An 18,481-nucleotide genomic window follows, 5' to 3' on the forward strand; every position below is an offset into this window, starting at 1 on the left:
TGTTTTTTTGTTCAAAAGTCAAATGTCAAATAGATCTAGTGAGGGGACGTAAGAGTTGAGATTTTAGTAGGCCTAGTGTTGCACCGATATACACATATGAATTTTCATTTAAGAAAATGGTCCTCTCTACTAACTCTTATAACCGTACAATCTCCATTGCTATCACAGCTGATTTGGCATTCTACTAATAAAACAATTAGCCGTTAGTCTAACATCATGGCGTCAAGAAAATAGCAGACTGAAGGAGTTTGATAAAATCTGTACACTAAAGTATAGTTAACTATCGCTGTTCTATATATTCTAGAACGTAATATTGATTTAAAATAAGTCAATGTAAAGTCAGAACAGTTCTCTGTTCTATAAAGTTAACTGTTCAAAGCACACACGGTCTTACTTAAATAAGGGTCGGAATGAAACTAATATAACAAGTAAAACTTCTAATTTGTCTAATCCCGAATAGAACTGACCATTGTACTTTATTATTGACTCACTGTTTTTCCAACTGTATTACGTTTGTTTCTAATATGTTTATTACAATTCGGGTTAGATACAAAATATCCCAAATCATATAAATTAATATAAAATAAGTATGTGTATGTCATCATTTTACTAGAACTTAAATATGAGCGGAAAAATCCCCATCTAATGTTAACCATTTTTTTTTATTACTTCGTCAATTAAAAGTACGCAACATATCTGCAATTGCTGATGTCCATGGGCAGCATGCTTCGCCGTTTCCGCGAATTCACGTCGCTGTTTGCACGTTTGTCACCATATGATATTAAACAAGTCACTATGTTATGACTGTATAACACTATGTTACTTCTTACTAGTATAACAAATGCGAATATTTATATGGATGGATGTTTGTTTGAAGGTATCTCTAGCACGGCTAAACGGAATCGATAAAATTTGGCATACATATAGAACAAAATCTGGAAGAACACATAGGCTACTAATTATGTTGTTTTAACTCTGCACGGACAGAATCGTGGACGAGAGCTAGTATTAGATATATTATTACTAATGGTTAAAATGTCATAGTAATTTATATATCAAAAATGATCCGTACAACGAACAGAAAATAGTGAAAACGAAACTAATTAACAAGCGGAACGCGACCGAGCTCGCCGCAAATTTCGTTACAAAAGTTGGTCAAACTTCATCTGTACACGACTACACGCAAATTACGTAAGCTCTTACGTGATCATATAGTTTTAATAACGTACAGATTTTTGTAGAACTGATGCATGAAACACGATAGGTCTGTCCGAATCGTACTCCCATATTTTATTGTGTATCGAGAACAGAATTAATGTTAAACTAAGAATAAAATCTTCTTTGGCGGAGGCCTATGCCCAGCAGTGGGCGTCTCATGGCTGAAAAGAAGAAGCAGAATAAAAAATATTTAATGAAAATAAAATAGGAAAGCGTTGTGAAAGGGTAAGAATAAAGCATTGAAATAATTAATAAATAATTTATAAATATTTGCCAGGACTCTTATGTTTTACAAAACGCAAACAGCTTATCAACTTTCCCACTAAACACCACCGCCAATTCCACCTCCAGTGAGATTTCAATTGAAAATCCATGTAAAAAGTTGGTAAACTTTAAAGGGTTCAGATTCTAAAGCTAGCGAGGTTAAAACTTAAGTCGCTTGCAAGTTGCCCGCACGAGTACGCTATTTACATTGCGAATGGGAAATTCAAATGATTACCCGCTAACTTCAAACGATTCAAATGAATTGATGGAATTCTGACAATTATATCAAAAGAATTTTAAAAAGTAGAATCGATTTTTTTAGTATCAATTTACTTGTAATTGAATTTCAATATTGCAATCACTTTTGTACCTGATAAATATAGATTTCCGATATTAAATTGTATATTTACAGACTTGTCAAATTTTAAAGTTACAAAGCACAAGTTTTCTCTATGGCATTTTATTTTTTTATAAGAGAAGGGGGCAAACGAGTGGCAGGAACTGCAGATGCTTTACCAGCCTAAAACATATACGTATAATAAATCTATCAGTGCGTTGTAATACTGATAACTTGCTTCGTCTTTTACAGCCATTAATCAAGACAAAAGTACAACTCACTCTTACATTGATAGGAAACCAATAAATCCCTCTATAACCTACGACCTATCCATCAGCGGTCTGACACTGTCTCCATTGTTGTACACGATACGAGTACACATTATAGCTTTCATGTCTTTAATTTACTTTCGGTATACTTCCAGTTGTAGTCATTCGAGTTGAAAAAATCTGTTATTGTCAACTTAATACTTTATTACCACTGTTAAAAAGAAGGAAGAAACTTTGTATTTCGCAAAATACTTTACCAATTTACATATATATGCTGGAAAGTATAAAGACATAGAAAATTTTAATTAAATTTTGAGGTCATACAAGTGAATCTAACCCAACTGTACCATATTAAGTGATATAGTAATGAAGCAATTTAAAGAGGATCAATTAACTGATCGTTGCCTTTTTAATGGTGAGTGTGATAGGTAACGTGAGGTAATGGATACGTGCAATGGGCGTACCAAGATGAAGATTGATCGCACGCGGCACGTGGTCGCCCTGTCCGCGCGACTGGAGATCCGAACTGATAAATGTTCTTAGTAGTTGCAATGTCAGCTATATTTTTATTTGTTTTACCAACTCTAGCTCTGCAATAAAAAAGAACAACTTTATTACTCCTAGAGAAGAACCAGCTTTTTTCTTTTCGAAGGATTAAAGGCATTTATACTACCCGGTCATTTAAGTGAGGTTCCATAGCTCTAAGCGTCCAAAAAAATATAGAGTCTTAAATCTTTGCATTTCAAAGGGAATGAGAAGATCTGTAGATAATATGAGTATAATTAAAATACCGTACCATATACATCATTTATAGGAAGCAAAACAGAACGCCTTACTAGTTGAAAATGTACGCAAAAAAATCTGAAAAACCTGTATTCCACTCGACGTAGTGGAAACAAGTCAGATAATGTCAAAACAACAACAGGCAGGTGCGCAAAAGGAAAATAGGAAAATGCTTCGGGAAAAGATTTTCAAACCATAAAGCGGCAGAGTTTTGAAAACGGAGTAATGTAAAAATGACATCTATTGATGCAACGCATTTTTTTCAAAAATACGTTAAAAAGTTGCGCTGTTCTATTTTATAAAATTAGATTATTTTGAAATTGGAAGAGGTTTATTTTGTCAACTGTTCTTAGCATTGTTGATACTGTTAATAATAATAATACATTTTTTTTAATTTGAGTCATTCTTCTGCTATATGTTCTAAATTCGTATGTTGTATGTTTTTCCTACCTTATGTTTATGATAATACTATTTTGCAGTTTTATACGCATAGAAATCTAAACTAGAATTCTCGATACTGTTTTTTAAATTTATATTTTCTCTCAAAACCTCAAAGATATTGAAGAAATACAAAAAAAAATGAGGCAATCCAATTCCACCTCAGACAGGACTTATTATTTACCTTCGCAAACTTTATGTCTCGGTCCGACTCGGAGTTGTTTAAATTACATCCACGGTATCTCGCCTTGAAAAAAAAACTATTTCAAATTATTCTAACCCCAAACCTGTTTCTTATATTAGTAAGTAGCCGTATAAAATATTTTAATGATGTCTGTGCAAATCTACAAATTCTGTGATTTATACTTTCAAAATAGTTTACATTGAATCTACGTTATCGATAACAAAGAATATAAACTCCAACTAACCTAATAGTAAGCCAAGGATCTAGATCTTCTTGACTGTTGTCCCTAATCGTCAAACTCTCCTCTCCAGCTTATTTTTGGTAGACAAAAAGTGTCAGTAACCGTGAATTTCTGAGACCAAAATCTCCTTTTAAAAGATGTTATCTCTGCGGTGGTACAGATAATGACAGGAATAATGATATGTTTTATGCAGAGATTACAGTGTTAGAAACCCATGGTAAGTGACTCTAAATAATCTAATCTTACATACAAAATTCTCGTGTCACAATGTTAGTTACCATACTCCTCCGAAACGGCTTGACCGATTCCTAAATTTTTTATGCATGTTCAGTAGGTCCTTGAATAGCTATTATCTATTTTTTAATCGTTCTTATAAAAATAGCAAAATCTACAACTACTGTTTGTTAAATTACTATTTATATAAGTAAAATACATAAGTTTTTGGTAAAATATGAAATTCTGTCAATATCTAGATGAAGAAGACCTAATGTTGCCGAACTAATTAAGAGTTTGCGTTAATCTCATCATCATTTGGAAATTAGATGATGCCGCCTTGAATACTAAAGTAAAACTGGCTCGATATGAAATGCGAAGCACGCCGCGGGATCTAATTAGCATGACGTGACGTCACCCCTCTACTGAATTACCGAGAATTTCTTTCATTGTTCGAAAATAACTTATAATATTGTTAAACTCGACTTTGAAGGATACGATTGTATGAATGAACTGAAGTTTACTAGAAAAATACTCGGCGAAATAATTGTTATCTCTTTCTTCATACTAAGTGAGAAGCATAATATATTTTTTAGACTCTGATAAATCCAACTTAACTAAAGCACAAAATAAATATTTCCAACATATATCGAAGGCAAATTGTCGATGCATATACCAAAGGAGAATAATTAATTATTAACATTATAAAATTCGATAGCTCACGGTTCCGTTACATGGGAATGAAAATCCAAAACAAACTGGCACAGAGCAAGGGGCCTTACACCACAAACAAGGATTAAAAGTTTAAATTATTTCAGCAGGTAACTTGGTCCACCGGTTAACAGATTTCCCGCGCAAACTACCCGCTCCGACCAGATGCTGTGTAATCCGCTTGTTAATTTTGTCTATAACTTTCAGACCTTTTATATTGTTTAATCTCATTCATTAATAACATAACTCAAGTATGTATCCAAGCCAGGTAGAGATTAAGTACCTATATCTAGAAGTCGCTTAATATTTTTATACATGTTTTCCACTGCAGATCCACGTGTTCAAAAACAAATTGTATAGCTCTGTTTTTTCCATAGAACTTAAGAAGATTCAGCCGTGAAAACCCACGGTGTAAAAATATTGTTTACTTTGTTATTTTATAGGATATGGTCATTCTATACTTATGTCTATTTTTGTAAACATTGCTTTACGACAGACCCAGATAACAGAGGAGTGTTTGGGACTTTTCCAAGACAACCGGTTTCTGCATTTTATCCTTCCAACAGCGACTATTAAGATCAAATCTCTGTTTACTTACCCAAAGCTTCGGAATGTAGTCTATTTGTAGTATTGTGCCAAGTCGGTACAGTGCTCAACATTTTCTGAATCCCCGATAGAACATGTCTTAAAAGATTCAAGAAATGGGACCATATTTCAAGTTCTAAATTATCCAATAATCACGCTTAACGTGCAACTATCTCGCTGGCATTAAACATGTTAACTTTTGCCACTGTTATAAATATAAATTAAAAAGAAATCATTCTTGCGGAGTATCTATTTTGTTCTGGACACAAATATGTAAATGAAAACGTATTAACAATACCCATGTCCAAAACAGATGTAACATTAAAAAAGAAAACATATTTCACAGTCATTCATCAAAACGTTTTCAGATTAGTGGTCATAATCGAATCCTTTCAGAGTGACGTACAATTCGGGGAGTTCCCGCCAAACCCACGTCACAGACACAATACAAGCGACGTTTACAAACCGATGTCATAACTTTGAAAAAAAAAACCCTAAGCGCGTTGACAAATTGAAATGCTTTTTTCACCAATCTTATTCTAAATGTATGTGGTTTTTATTTATTTTCTACACAATTAATATTATGTCTGTGGTAGATTTTTTTAATATGAAACCATGTTTTAAAGGCCTGGCTACGACTTTTAAAATTATTTTAATATATTGGTTTCTACAATACTGTGAGCAAAGGCAATATAAACAGTGATATAATTTGATTATAGGTTAACTAAGTTAGTTACTAAGATCATTAAATGGTGATGACAAAACCAAAACACGATTGCAAAATTCATCAAGTTAAAATCAAAATGTATGAAATGAAAGATGAGTTATCCAACTATAAATAAATATTCAAGAAAAAAATGTAATCCGTTTGGTCGGGACGAGTGCGGATGCAGTACGCTAGCGCAAGCAAATTAGTTCCCAGTTAACTTCTGTCTCCGAGGAAGTTAAATTGGCTGCGCGACGTTTCTTTAGTTTTTTATATAAAATAAATATATTATGTCATCCGTAGATACACAGGCAGCCCTCAATGAGAATTCGAAAAAAATAATACAACAAAGCGCGTAGACATATATCTTGTCATACACAACACGTTTTAGACGATTAATCTTATTATCTCATCTTATTAATATCATAAATACGAAAGTTTAGATAGTTGCATGAATGGATGGATGTTTGAAGGTATCATCGAAACAGCTTTACGGATCCTGATAAAATTTAGCGCAGATGTAGAACGTAATCTGGAAGAACACATAGGCTACTTATTAAGTTTTTTTTTTTTGATCCGCGAGGATGGAGTCGCGCGCGACATCTATTTAAAATAACTGACTTCATCCTAAATAAACATTGGCATGTTCAGTATCTCGCCCCATATTCGTTTATCGTTTATAGCTATATTATGTTTGGAAATCTCATAACATTTCTTCATTGCTGTTTTGTTTCTTTCTTGTATACCTGTTCAGAAAAACTTAAATATAAAAAGCAATGAATATTTGAAAAGTAATCTACTCTCCAAGATTCGCGGAGAGGCAATACGTTTGCACAGGCAAATTAGTTGCTAGTTCTGTCAGGACGGAAGTTAAATTGCCTCCTCGACTTTTGCGCTTCTTTAATTTCTGTTGCCAACAGAGTTATGGCAAGGAAATTACTTTATACCCAGGCGTATTCTATGATTTGTATATCGTACAAGTGCGTTATTGTCGCGAATATTGCTAAGAAATACATATTAACCCGTTGATTTAAGTATTTGGGGAAAGCACACATAATGCAAAGGTGGTTCTAAAATAGTGCCTTTATCGTACATTTTATTTACGAGTAAAGTACACTTTAAGCCCACTCATAACAAAGTTAATCTTAATCATTTTAGAAATAAAATAGTCCTCTGTCATCATGTAGCAAAAAAATTTCGTCTTTATTAATGGCATTCAAGTTTATTAATCGAAGCTTTGTGTTGCCTAAAAGTGCTTATATGTATATTGTTATTGTTTTTAATTAACTTAACAGTGGTAGTGTCTGCGCGCTCGAACAGTAGGATAGATGTGGAGTATAATTCCGCATTTGGTATGATGAGCGTCCATGCCGGAGCCCAATTTCTAGTTCACATCCCCATTCAAAATTTTTCTTCTCAGGAAAGGATAGACACGTGGGCAGTGGTTGCTTAGCTATTTTATCAAAATTTTATGAAATCTTTATAATGCTAAATTATTTCACATTTGATAACTTAATAACTAATCATAATTGAAACAAATAATTAAAGTAAAAATAATTTGCTTTCTGCTTTGAAAATAATTCCATTGTAGTTCCATATACTTTTTGACGGGACGGGACAATTAAAAAAAAAACTGACAGCAACTAAATTCCAAATTGACAAGTGAAAGAAAACGAAAACGTAAACTTAAAATTAAACTATAATGAAATCTTCAAGATTAAAACATATTGTTTAAAATATATTACAATAACCAATGTTGTTGTTAAACTTACGCTTTAAGACTAAAAGGTACTCAAAACCTTTGTTTCTTTGTTATGTGAAAAAGGTTATATTATTATGACTCAAGGTGGTTCCGTGTCGAGATGATATGAAGTTTTCAACTTGCCTGTAACGTGCTTGCCTTTTATGGGTTAAGAAAGGCTTAATGCTGTGCTAGGGTCAGTTCATATCCGTATTTCAAGATGAGTGACCGCGAAGGACCGAGTGGCTCAGGCCAAAAGGGAGACAAAGAAGAAAAGTTTAGCAGGACCCCATCCCAACCAATGCCTACAGGATCAAGAACAAGGTACGTTTACAACACTAACTTATTATCTCTATTACTTAAAATAGCACTCGTTTGTCAATAAAATATACGCAAAATAATGCATAATGGACGAATATTAGAAAGAGTAAGTGGATATATTTTTAACTTATTTGATGATGTAGCATTGTTTGTTATTGTTTTGCGTCACAAAGAGGATGTACTTAATACCTATATTGTTAATTATTATTTGTATTTTTTCTTTAATCTATATAATCTATACAATTTCTGTTCTCTCATACATGGTAAAAATTATTTTTTTATTTCTTCCAGTAACAACAGTTACTATGCAAATGAGCCTATTCAGTTCCGAGTGAGAGGATCTACAATAACCGGTGCATCTCCCCCAAAGTTTGTGACCCTCGAGGATATAATGAAAGCAGCACATGGCATGCAGAACATGGCCCTGGCTCATGAGATTGCTGTAGATCAGGACTTCAAGCTGGAACCATTTGAACCACCAGACAACAGGTATTATATAAAATGATTCATGGCACAAACATTACAAATTTTTCATATGACAATAAACTTGCCAAACCATGAAACCTATGAAACTGGACTTTTTAACCTTATTTGATATATTCTTTTGCAAAATTACTTTACCAAAGAATTATGAAGAGCGAATGTATCTTATTTCATATGCTGGTTATTGTGTTAGAGTTATGTCTTTATCTTGGTAGCTTTTTAGAAATGTTTTTTTTTACATTGCAAAAACAAAAAAAAATAATTCCGTTGTCCACAATGATCTAAACACATTTGTGGTACTTATAAGGCTCTACAAGTAACAAAGCTTTGTCCTTTTAAATATTCAAGTAATTATATTCATGTATTTTATTTTTTATTATCATAAAGTAACACAATGTATCTTATTACAGTTATCAAAAGCTTGTTAAAGAAACAATGCACAAAGCATACTTTGATATACTGAGGGAGCAATTGAACTCAGATCCACCTGAATACAAACAAGCACTTATCTTACTTCAAGATGTGAAGCAGGTATGTAAATAACAATGAGTCAGAGAAGTTCAAACACTTGTTTTAAATGATATCATCTTGTGTAGGTTTAATTGACTGCACATTTAATTTTAGTATTATTATTGCCCGTCACAGTTGTATTGCACAGAATTTTTACCTTTACATTTGAACCTAGATAATTGACAGTGATGGACGGTAATAATTTTTCTCTAACCGTTTCTCATTGATGAAGGTCATCCATTGAGACTGAATAATGACTTGCTTATAGAGGTTTCTTGCTTTCGGGTACAACTGTAGGCTCGGTTTATATATTCATTTGAAATGTTTTTACATCTCTCTAAATAAGTTTTAATTAGAAGTACCTTATCACAATGTTCATTTATCCCAAAAAAGTGTTAACATATGCTTCAACTATCTTTTCATAGCTATTAATAAATCAAAAATTATGTGTTATTACAAAACATTTTGTAATGGTCTAATTGTCATACCCGCATAATTAGAATTGTGAAATGAGCACTAAGGGAGACAAACATTTTTTCAGGGATTATTTTCAATACTTCTTCCTCGTCACAAGAGAATACGCGAAATGATTGAGGAAGTATTGGACCACGATTTTATCAAACAGCAAGCGGAGAACAACAGCCTTGACTTCAACAAGTATGCTACATTTGTTGTGGATCTGATGGCGAAACTGGCTGCACCGGCGCGAGATGATATGATACAGAATATATCAAAACTGACAGACACTGTAATAATTTTTTTTCTTTACAAGTAGCCAGGTTTATGTAACTATTACTTTATTGTCTGTACCATTTTAGGTGGATATATTCCGATCTATTCTCGAAACATTGGAAATATTAAAGCTGGACTTGGCTAATACATTGATTGCGATGATCAGACCTCACGTGCAACAGGAGAGTGTACAATACGAGCGAAATAAGTTTGACGAACTGCTTAAAGTCTCTGAAGGTAAATAAATGTACCATTTAATTTATTTTTTTTTCTTACAAATTTAATGGCATTAGTTGTCAGTCATACATACAGACAAAAACTGTCTTTAATCCTTTTTGTAGTATTTATTTTACATAATGCATTTGAATGCATAGATTATTAAATAAGCCAGCACATGTAGATGACTGAACTGTATTAGAAAAATATTTATTAAATTTGCTGGGAGAGTGTTAAATTGTTGACATATCTATAAATTTCTAAAATAATACTGTCCAGATCGATTGTTACAATTTTTTAAGCAATTTTATTTGCAGATGGTCTACAATACACAAGAGAGTGGTTACAAAGACACATAGATAAGACGGGTCTGACTATACCGGTGACTGATGCTATTGTCATAAGAAATGTTACCGCACAGACATTGGCTAAAGCTTATTTAGAACTTTTAGAGTGGGACAGCTCTAAAAATTATCCAGAGGTATGTAATGGAATCTTCTAAAGTTTTTTTTATTTTATCAATTACTTAGATTATATTAATATTATTTTACAAATAATAACTCCTAGCAATATTAATCTGTTATTCTTAGTTGCTTGGATACTCTAAAGTTACTATGGATTTCTAATCTTAAGAGCAATTAATAATGTAACTGTTGTGATTATTATAATTGCCATTTACAGTATAAATATTAAAGATTGTTTAAAAGTAGAAAAAAAAAACATTTTTTCCTAAAATGTTAATGACAAAAACCTTTTCTAGTCTCCGCATAACCTTCCTTCAAAGTTTCATCACAATCTTTACTTTGTTTTATAAACGCATTGACGACAAACATATTTTTATTTTTTCCTTTTTTTCTTTTTAGACGGTGTCACTAGATGCTTCCCGTTTCTCTGAGCTAGGTACACAAGTGTACCGACTGATCTGCACAGCATCCATACTGTTAGTGAGCCCTTCATGTGGCAATGATCCCTCTATAGCCACACAGAAGCAACAGTTGAAAGAGAAAATCATTATTATATTGGACAACACGTCAAATGATACGTAAGTATAGTAATTTAGATGGATGGACAGATATTTGTATGAAATTATCTCCCGAATGGCTCAATGGATCTTGATGCACAGATGTAGAACAGACTACTTTTTGAGTTTTGTTTTAACATCACGTGGACGGAGTCACAGGTGACAGCTACTGTACAAATGTTTTTTTTCCTAATTATTAATTCTCTCTCAACAGATAAAACAGTACTAAAAAAATTCTGGTTTTGTTTACTTTTACTGTACTAATCTGATTCTATCTCAGACAGTATTAAACCTGTTTAATTATCAAACTTTGTCGCCATATTTTTTTTTTGTTTGCAGTGAACTAAAATCTATATTGCCGTCTGTGGCGGAAGAAATTGTAGTCTTTACGGAGAATCTTCTAGAAGGACTGAACCAGGTCGCCCTCAGCACTGACACTAGAGAACTGATACAGTCACAGATCCTATCACTTTCTGATCCCGAGCATAGAGTCAGACAGATTGTCCGTAAGTATTTTATTTATATTTAATATCTTTATATAAAAGTTACTATTTATTTTTGACATGTCAAATAAGCAAATTTTTTGCTCACACCATTGCTATTAAAAATTAAAAGGCGTCACAATATAATCTTAAGACACCAAAAATCTAAAAACACACTAAAACTGCATTAAACTAATTTTTGGCATTAATTTTTCATCGCAGTCGGTTAATCTATTTGCTGTTTGGTTTGCTTACATCAGTAAATGTCAAACTGAGAGCTGTCAAAAATTTCCCTTTTTTGTTTTTATTTAATTTTATGACCTGGTAACCTAGACCATTTAGATCATGTCTTATTTGGAAAATGTTCATTACTTTGGTCCCTTTTTGTGTCATATCCAGGTCAAAGAATATTCGAGTTTCTCAAAGAGATACTGGTGTGCGGCGGTGGGTCTCGTCAGATACCTGTAGGCTTGTCTGCCTTCACACAGGAACTGACATCAGTATCTGGTACACTCCTGCGCTATGTCATGCACAATAAAGCTGTATTCACGAAATACTACCTCGATATAGTCGCTGAGGAATTAAGTAAGAATTAAGTTTTTTTATTTATTAATTTTAACAATTATATTTAAGTTGTACTCGCATTTATATATTAGCTGTTGTTAAAAACATTGAAACTATAACCTTAAAAAAAATCTTGGTATGAACATAGTTTGAAAATGGTTTCTTTTAAAATTGTTAAAAATATAATACAATTAAAAAAATAAAAGTTCATACTTCTAAAGTGTATTGATGTAAACTCTGTTAAAATTAATTCTTCATTATATTACGAAACTAGCCACATTTCTTTTAATGAATATAATTGGATGGCAAACCTTAAAATATACATTTTTATGTAGCCCTCAAAAGTTGAAAAAAAATGTCTTTGAAGTTTCAATATCTACTATACTATGCTATATATTGAAGTTGTGTGCTATATTCACATTTACAATTATTTTTTTCATTTGTCACAACTACAAAATAACAAACTCAACTTAAATAGAAACAGTCGAACCATGATAAGCGAGAGTCCAAGGGATCGCAATATTTCTCACTTTTAGAGGTTTCTCGCTTAACCAGATTCAATATATTGTAAATTTAATTTATTTTAAATTGTTAATTTATTTTGGTTTTTAAAATTGGTATAAATTATTTTATGAATGGATGATTTTTTATTGAGCAGAATATTGGTTTTAATCATCTGTAAATGTAAAAAATTGTGAATTTTAATCATATTTAATTTATGTGGACATTTATATTTAAGACTATTTAACGTGGGCTTCTGAGACCAAATTTGCCATGAAATGTCATTCCTCTCATTATCTTTGACGAAACAGAGATATTAATATATTTTAAATGAGAAGTTTAGTCTCAGAAACCGACGGTAAGACAGTTTTACTAAAATTATAGTAAAATGTATCACATAGAGGAACATAAATTAAGTTAAAATAGTATAAACATATTACTAATATTTTGATATCAAATAAACTGACCTTTTTTAATGAAATTTCAATGTGAAATTATAATTATTTTAAAAATTATACAAGTATTAATGATATAAATAAATTACAAATGTAATAGAAATAGTTATATACAAAAATGAGACGAAATTTTAAACTTTACCATTTTTTACTTTTATCTAAATAAAATGTGTCAAAAGCCGGAAAACTTATTTTTTACTTTTGTATAATAAAAAATACATTTTTTTAACTACATTAATAAAATTACTGCAACACAACTTGTATTTTTTCATTTCACAGAGAGACATGGTGTTACTTTGGGTTTGCATACGGGGGTTGGGTTGGTATCGACACATATTGTCATCCCTTTCTTACTCTTTGAAAAAACAGAGACAAGAAATGATGTCAATAAAAATGTATAAAAATCGTAGTGGCATTATTGAGGTAACCTATATACAATAACCTGTACTATAGACTGGCTATAAGATGTGGTAATTTGTGCCTGCTTGATTTTCGCCATTTTAACGCAGTTTGTAGCGGTGGTGTGGATTCGAACTAATAATATAGATAGAATTAACTGTAACGTAACATCTACAGGTGCGATTAAATCGGAAAGAAACGAATGAATTTTCAAACAATTGCCTATCCATTTAATTAGTGGTTTTCCAAAAACTTTCTATTTATCGTTGGTTTCAGAGATCAAAATCTCTGTTTTGACAAAAGATATTGACAAAGACGACGATATGTTTTATACAGGGATTATGGTCTCAGGAACCCATGGTTAGTGCTACTTCCACTTTTGATAAGATAGTGACATCTTTAATGAGCAAGAGCCAGTTTTTCTCCCCATTGATTTGAAATATTACTTAACTGACGTAAAGGAATAAAACTCATGCGAAAAATTGTCAATCATATTATTCAATTATACATTCATGAAGTTACACAATGATTGAAAATGGTAGATGTCAAATGAGGCATTGTGACGTCATCTAGTCAGAGCCGCTGCGCTTCGAAGAGGCACTCGATGCTGAACCGCTACGGGAACCCTGGTATAATTCAAAAGAGTGTAACATAAACAAACTGTAGATATAACAAATCGGTAGATACAATGTTTTTTTCCATTTGGCAACTAAAAGGCATTTTCAATTTTTTTTGTCCCAATACCGAATTAAAATGAAAAGCTATTCTATCTGGTTTTCTATGCACATCTTACAATTATTATAAATAGGAATGTTTAGATGGATGTTTGTAAGATGGTATCTGCAGAAGGACTGCATGAAGAAAACAGACTGCTAATAGTTTTATTGTAATTTGGCGCGGACGGAGTCGCGGCGACAGCTAAGATATTTTTCGTACGAACGTTCCGGCACTGAATTAACTGACCTGAATTATTCAGCAAACTTAGGATACTTATTATTTATGTAGTGAAACGCCGGTAAATACATTTTAATACATACCTGTCTGGAACCACTAGCCGACCGACTTCTGGACCTGTCTGAACCGCTACCAGATCCAGAGTTCTTTCTCGAGCTCGCTCTAGAAGATGCTTTGGATCCTGAAGCTTTGGAAGACGCGCGTGATGAAGCTCTAGAAGATCTACGGCTGGCACGCGAAGATGCGCGGGAGCTTGCCTTAGAACTGGCTTTTGAACCCTTTTAAGGAACATATTTAGAATTATAATCCAACTGCCACAATCAATGTCGTTAAACAGTCATTAAGAGATTACTTTGGTGTAGATGTAATATGAGAATTCTACACTAAAAGACTGGTTTAGTAAATACATTAAAAAATTCTGGGTATACCCGTAATTCTGTCTTAATTTGTAGGAGATATTCATATACTCTAAATAGATTATAGGTATTACTAGTTTTAACAATTAAAGTATTTAGATTTATATTCACGGGGAGTGTTATAAGTAGTCATAGACTTTGTTACCTTGCCGCTGGCTTTAGAACTGGCTCTAGAGCCCCTTCCACTAGCCGAGCTGGCTCTCGATCCTTTCCCACTTTTAGAGCTAGCGCGCGACGACGCCCGAGATGATGCCCTAGATCCAGAACGAGATCTGCCCGATCCTGACCTGATTACAAGAAAATAAGATAATTTTAAATGCGCGTTTAAATCGGAAAGAAGCAAAAGCATTTCCAAATCTTGGCCCATCCTTATATAGAGATAAGTATACTCAACATATTGAGTCCCGCTAAGATTTTTTTTTTATGAAAGTGAACTCGACAGGGAAATTGGTGGAAGTAAATATGGTAGGTAATTCTGTATCTGCATTTTGATAAATATTAAACAATTAAAACAAACATCAATTTCAAGGTCACTTGAAAAACTGTCTTTCACTGGTGATACAAATATCTCTATAAATAAATGCCTACAAGAACTCACCTAGCGGAACCAGACTGTGCAGATTCAGACCTGGATCTAGACTTCCTTGATCCAGAAGCAGATCGCGAGCGGCTTCTAGATTTAGACTTCGATTTGGATCTGGACCTCGACTTTTCGCGTGAAACGGACCTCGATCTGTTAGATTCCTTCGAATGTTCTGAACCTTGAGGTGATTTAGATCCGGATTTTGAACGGGAACGTGACCTATAATATACATTTTATATAGCTTCCATACAAAAAACAATCAAAAGCAAGTATTTGATTTATACTGAGGCGATTTTTTTTTATGTTTCCAATCCTCCCATGTTTCTACAACTTAAATACAATCTTATTTTAGTAATATTATAAATGCGAATGATTAAATGGATGCATGGATGATTGTTAGAAGTTATCCCCAGAACAGCTTCATCGATCTTGCTGTATAGCATAAATGTAGAACATAGATTGGAGTACACAAAGGCTACAAATAGTGTTCAATTTTTTCCGCGCGGACGGAGTCGCTAGTGAATGCTAGTCATTTATACTTTACCTTTCTTTTGCTTCATTTTGTTCCTGTTTTTCTTCTTCCTCATCTTCCTCTTCATCCTCCTCCTCCTCTTCATCTTCATCCTGTCAAAATATATTTTTATCAACTATCAATATTTTTACTACATTGTCTTAAATAACTTCAAACTTCGTTAAAGATGTGAGTTTAAAACATAACTAATTTAGTATCCTTTTAATAAAGAAGTCTACAAACTCTTTTGATCATCATGGATAAAAAAACCACGACCACTTGAAGCATCTCTTACGTATCAAAGCTAGAACTTTATTATACCTGTGCAGGTTCCAATTGCTTCTCCCTAAGTCTTAGCATGCGGTGCTCAGCTGCGCTAAGAGGTCTATGTGTCACCACAAGACGTGTAAGAGCCTGCGCTGCAACGCCAGCCCTCGCACGACGCTTCGACAAACGTACGCGCGTCTCTAATTCATTGTAGTATACACAATGGTTGCGGACAACCTAGAAAAAATTAAACAAAATATGAGAAACTTTACAGCATGAACATCACAGAGATTCAAATGTAAAATATATAATAGAATGGACATTACAAGCTCTTTTCCTTAAATATTTTAATCATAACCATACATAGAAATTAGTACTACAATCACATATTACAAGTGTTAAACTAGACAACGGAAATTGTACCATGGTACATGATTATAAGTGCAGTTTGGTTTGTATAGTCCCATCTATCTATTGATATTGAAGTAAAATATTCTTGACATATTCATATTATGTCAGTTACTGTTTACACCTTAAGTAAGACCTTAGTGTATATAGTTATGGGCCAGTTAACAACTTAGTACAGCGGTTAAATTAGCAACTTCATATTTGACTTACCAAGAAATAATTTTCTTCATAACCCTTAGAAGCTTTACTTTTGACATTCCAATTGTATTCTCTTGCCATTTTATATTCATATGTATCACCGTCCATGTACGGTATGCCTTCAGTGACATCACGGCGACGTTTTTGTATAGTGTCCTCAGTCGGAAGACAATATGCTACAAATTGTTCACCACTTTCATCCATCACACCTCTGAAATGAATGGAAAATATTGTTTAGTTGAAATGGATGCTGAGATTCTTTGGTAAACTGGGTTGGCTGGAGTGATCCATGACCTGCCTTCACACAAAACACTACTAGTTGAAATGGATTTTTTGCTTTCTACTATGAATCAGACTAAATTTAATATATTTAGACGATAAAAGAAAACAATTAAAAGAGAAAATTGTTTCATTCCTTTGTCATGTCTTATCCAAAGCTATTAAGCCCAAACTAGATAGGAGACATTATTTAAAGATGACTTGGTCACATGAATACTCACCGAATCATAGCTTGAGACATGGCTTCAATCTGTCCTGCAATATTCTTATCAGAGGGTGCAGGATCTGTATCAAAGATGACCTGAGCACATGGATATTTCCACATATCAAAGTCGGGGAACACTGACATAACCTCGACTGGAGTTACACCAGGTTTGCTGTAATGCTTCTCTATCGGCTTTTTGTTGTCTTCAAACGTTTTTTCAATGGCCTTAATCTGACTGTCCCTGTCCATATACAATGTCTCTTCGCTGAATATCTTTTTAACATTGTAACCAACTTTGGCTTCAACCTGTAAGACGGATATCAGAAATGATTACTTTTTTGAGATAATCAGAGTGTTATAACTAACTGAATACTTTGGCAAGATATAAGAATAGTTGATATTTACGATTGTAAGAGTAAGAGTAGTTAAGCATTAGTTGAAATAGTGAATTTAAAAATGTTACCTTTTCCATAGATTGTGGTTGAAATCTTGTCTGTTCAGTTGAAATGTACTCAGACCGTCGCAACCAAGATACATTTTTAGCATGATGACGAGATCTTTTAGAGTCTTGAGGTGTAAGAACATCATCTTCCAAAAGCTTTTCATCAGCAACATCCAAAGTAGCATTGCCATCTCCTTGATATATATCCCGGTTTATTAAATCTATGTGCACTCCCAAATCATGCTCAGTTAACACTTCATAGCGATAGTTTTTCTCTAAAGATGTAGGGTTGTATTGTATGAAACGCGTCGAAGGAAATGGATACGTAATAAATTTCAAATCAAAGGGTATGTCCGGTAGTGTATTGCAATATTTTACCCGTGTCACTAATTCAGATCTGAAATTTATTGAATACATACATAAATATATAAAAAATATTTACTTATTTATAATTCTGATACATTACGCGTATACACTAACCTTCTTTCACCTGTCCTCTGCGGACGTTTTTCTCGCTCGGGTTCATTAGTTTGAACAGTTGGCGGCATCTTTATATATTTGTGTAGCGATTAAAACATTTTAACTTAACATCAAAATTGTATGAATACGAAGAAATTAATATGTTTGAGTTCCCAGTTCTTCCAAACACAATTTGAAAACGAAAAACTTACGATTTTTGACATTGACACCAAGTTGATAGTGTTCTGACACCAAGTTGACACTTGACACCACTTCACACCTTGCCAACAAGGAGGACGTAGATAACAAAATCCTAGGCTTTAACCAAAGGTCTTATCAATATTCTAGGTACCGTATAGTCTTGTAAAAGTTGAATTATGAATAA

General features: G+C 33.1%; 2 protein-coding genes across 2 annotated transcripts; one reads left to right on the forward strand and one right to left on the reverse strand.

The window, feature by feature from the left end:
* Nucleotides 1-7,910: 7,910 nt before the first annotated feature.
* LOC106120616 (T-complex protein 11-like protein 1) lies at nt 7,911-12,117 on the forward strand. The gene is made up of 9 exons (XM_013315971.1): nt 7,911-8,014; nt 8,303-8,500; nt 8,905-9,025; nt 9,546-9,752; nt 9,823-9,973; nt 10,270-10,433; nt 10,816-10,994; nt 11,313-11,479; nt 11,855-12,117. The coding sequence occupies exons 1-9, from the start codon at nt 7,911-7,913 to the stop codon at nt 12,049-12,051; spliced, it is 1,488 nt and encodes a 495-aa protein (XP_013171425.1). The 3' UTR covers nt 12,052-12,117.
* Nucleotides 12,118-13,851: 1,734 nt separating this feature from the next.
* atms (RNA polymerase II-associated factor 1-like protein antimeros) lies at nt 13,852-18,363 on the reverse strand. The gene is made up of 10 exons (XM_013315969.1): nt 18,118-18,363; nt 17,659-18,034; nt 17,212-17,501; nt 16,724-16,922; nt 16,160-16,342; nt 15,872-15,951; nt 15,343-15,546; nt 14,890-15,031; nt 14,412-14,606; nt 13,852-14,000 (listed from the first exon to the last, which is right to left on the reverse strand). The coding sequence occupies exons 1-10, from the start codon at nt 18,183-18,185 to the stop codon at nt 13,944-13,946; spliced, it is 1,794 nt and encodes a 597-aa protein (XP_013171423.1). The 5' UTR covers nt 18,186-18,363; the 3' UTR covers nt 13,852-13,943.
* Between the last annotated feature and the right edge of the window lie 118 nt (nt 18,364-18,481).

The sequence above is a fragment of the Papilio xuthus genome, unplaced genomic scaffold (assembly GCF_000836235.2).
Source record: "Papilio xuthus unplaced genomic scaffold, Pxut_1.1 DF826949.1, whole genome shotgun sequence".
Classification (NCBI taxonomy): Eukaryota; Metazoa; Arthropoda; class Insecta; order Lepidoptera; family Papilionidae; genus Papilio; species Papilio xuthus.

Excerpts from the sequence above, each read along its gene's own strand:
- LOC106120616 (XM_013315971.1), top strand. The coding sequence starts at position 7,911 with ATGAGTGACCGCGAAGGACCGAGTGGCTCAGGCCAAAAGGGAGACAAA. Across the intron at positions 10,434-10,815 it reads GCTCTAAAAATTATCCAGAG|ACGGTGTCACTAGATGCTTC; the intron begins GTATGTAATGGA and ends TTTTCTTTTTAG. Across the intron at positions 10,995-11,312 it reads GACAACACGTCAAATGATAC|TGAACTAAAATCTATATTGC; the intron begins GTAAGTATAGTA and ends TTTTGTTTGCAG.
- atms (XM_013315969.1), bottom strand. The coding sequence starts at position 18,185 with ATGCCGCCAACTGTTCAAACTAATGAACCCGAGCGAGAAAAACGTCCG. Across the intron at positions 16,343-16,723 it reads ATGAAGAAAATTATTTCTTG|GTTGTCCGCAACCATTGTGT; the intron begins GTAAGTCAAATA and ends AATTTTTTCTAG. Across the intron at positions 14,001-14,411 it reads CGGCTAGTGGTTCCAGACAG|GGTTCCCGTAGCGGTTCAGC; the intron begins GTATGTATTAAA and ends GAATTATACCAG.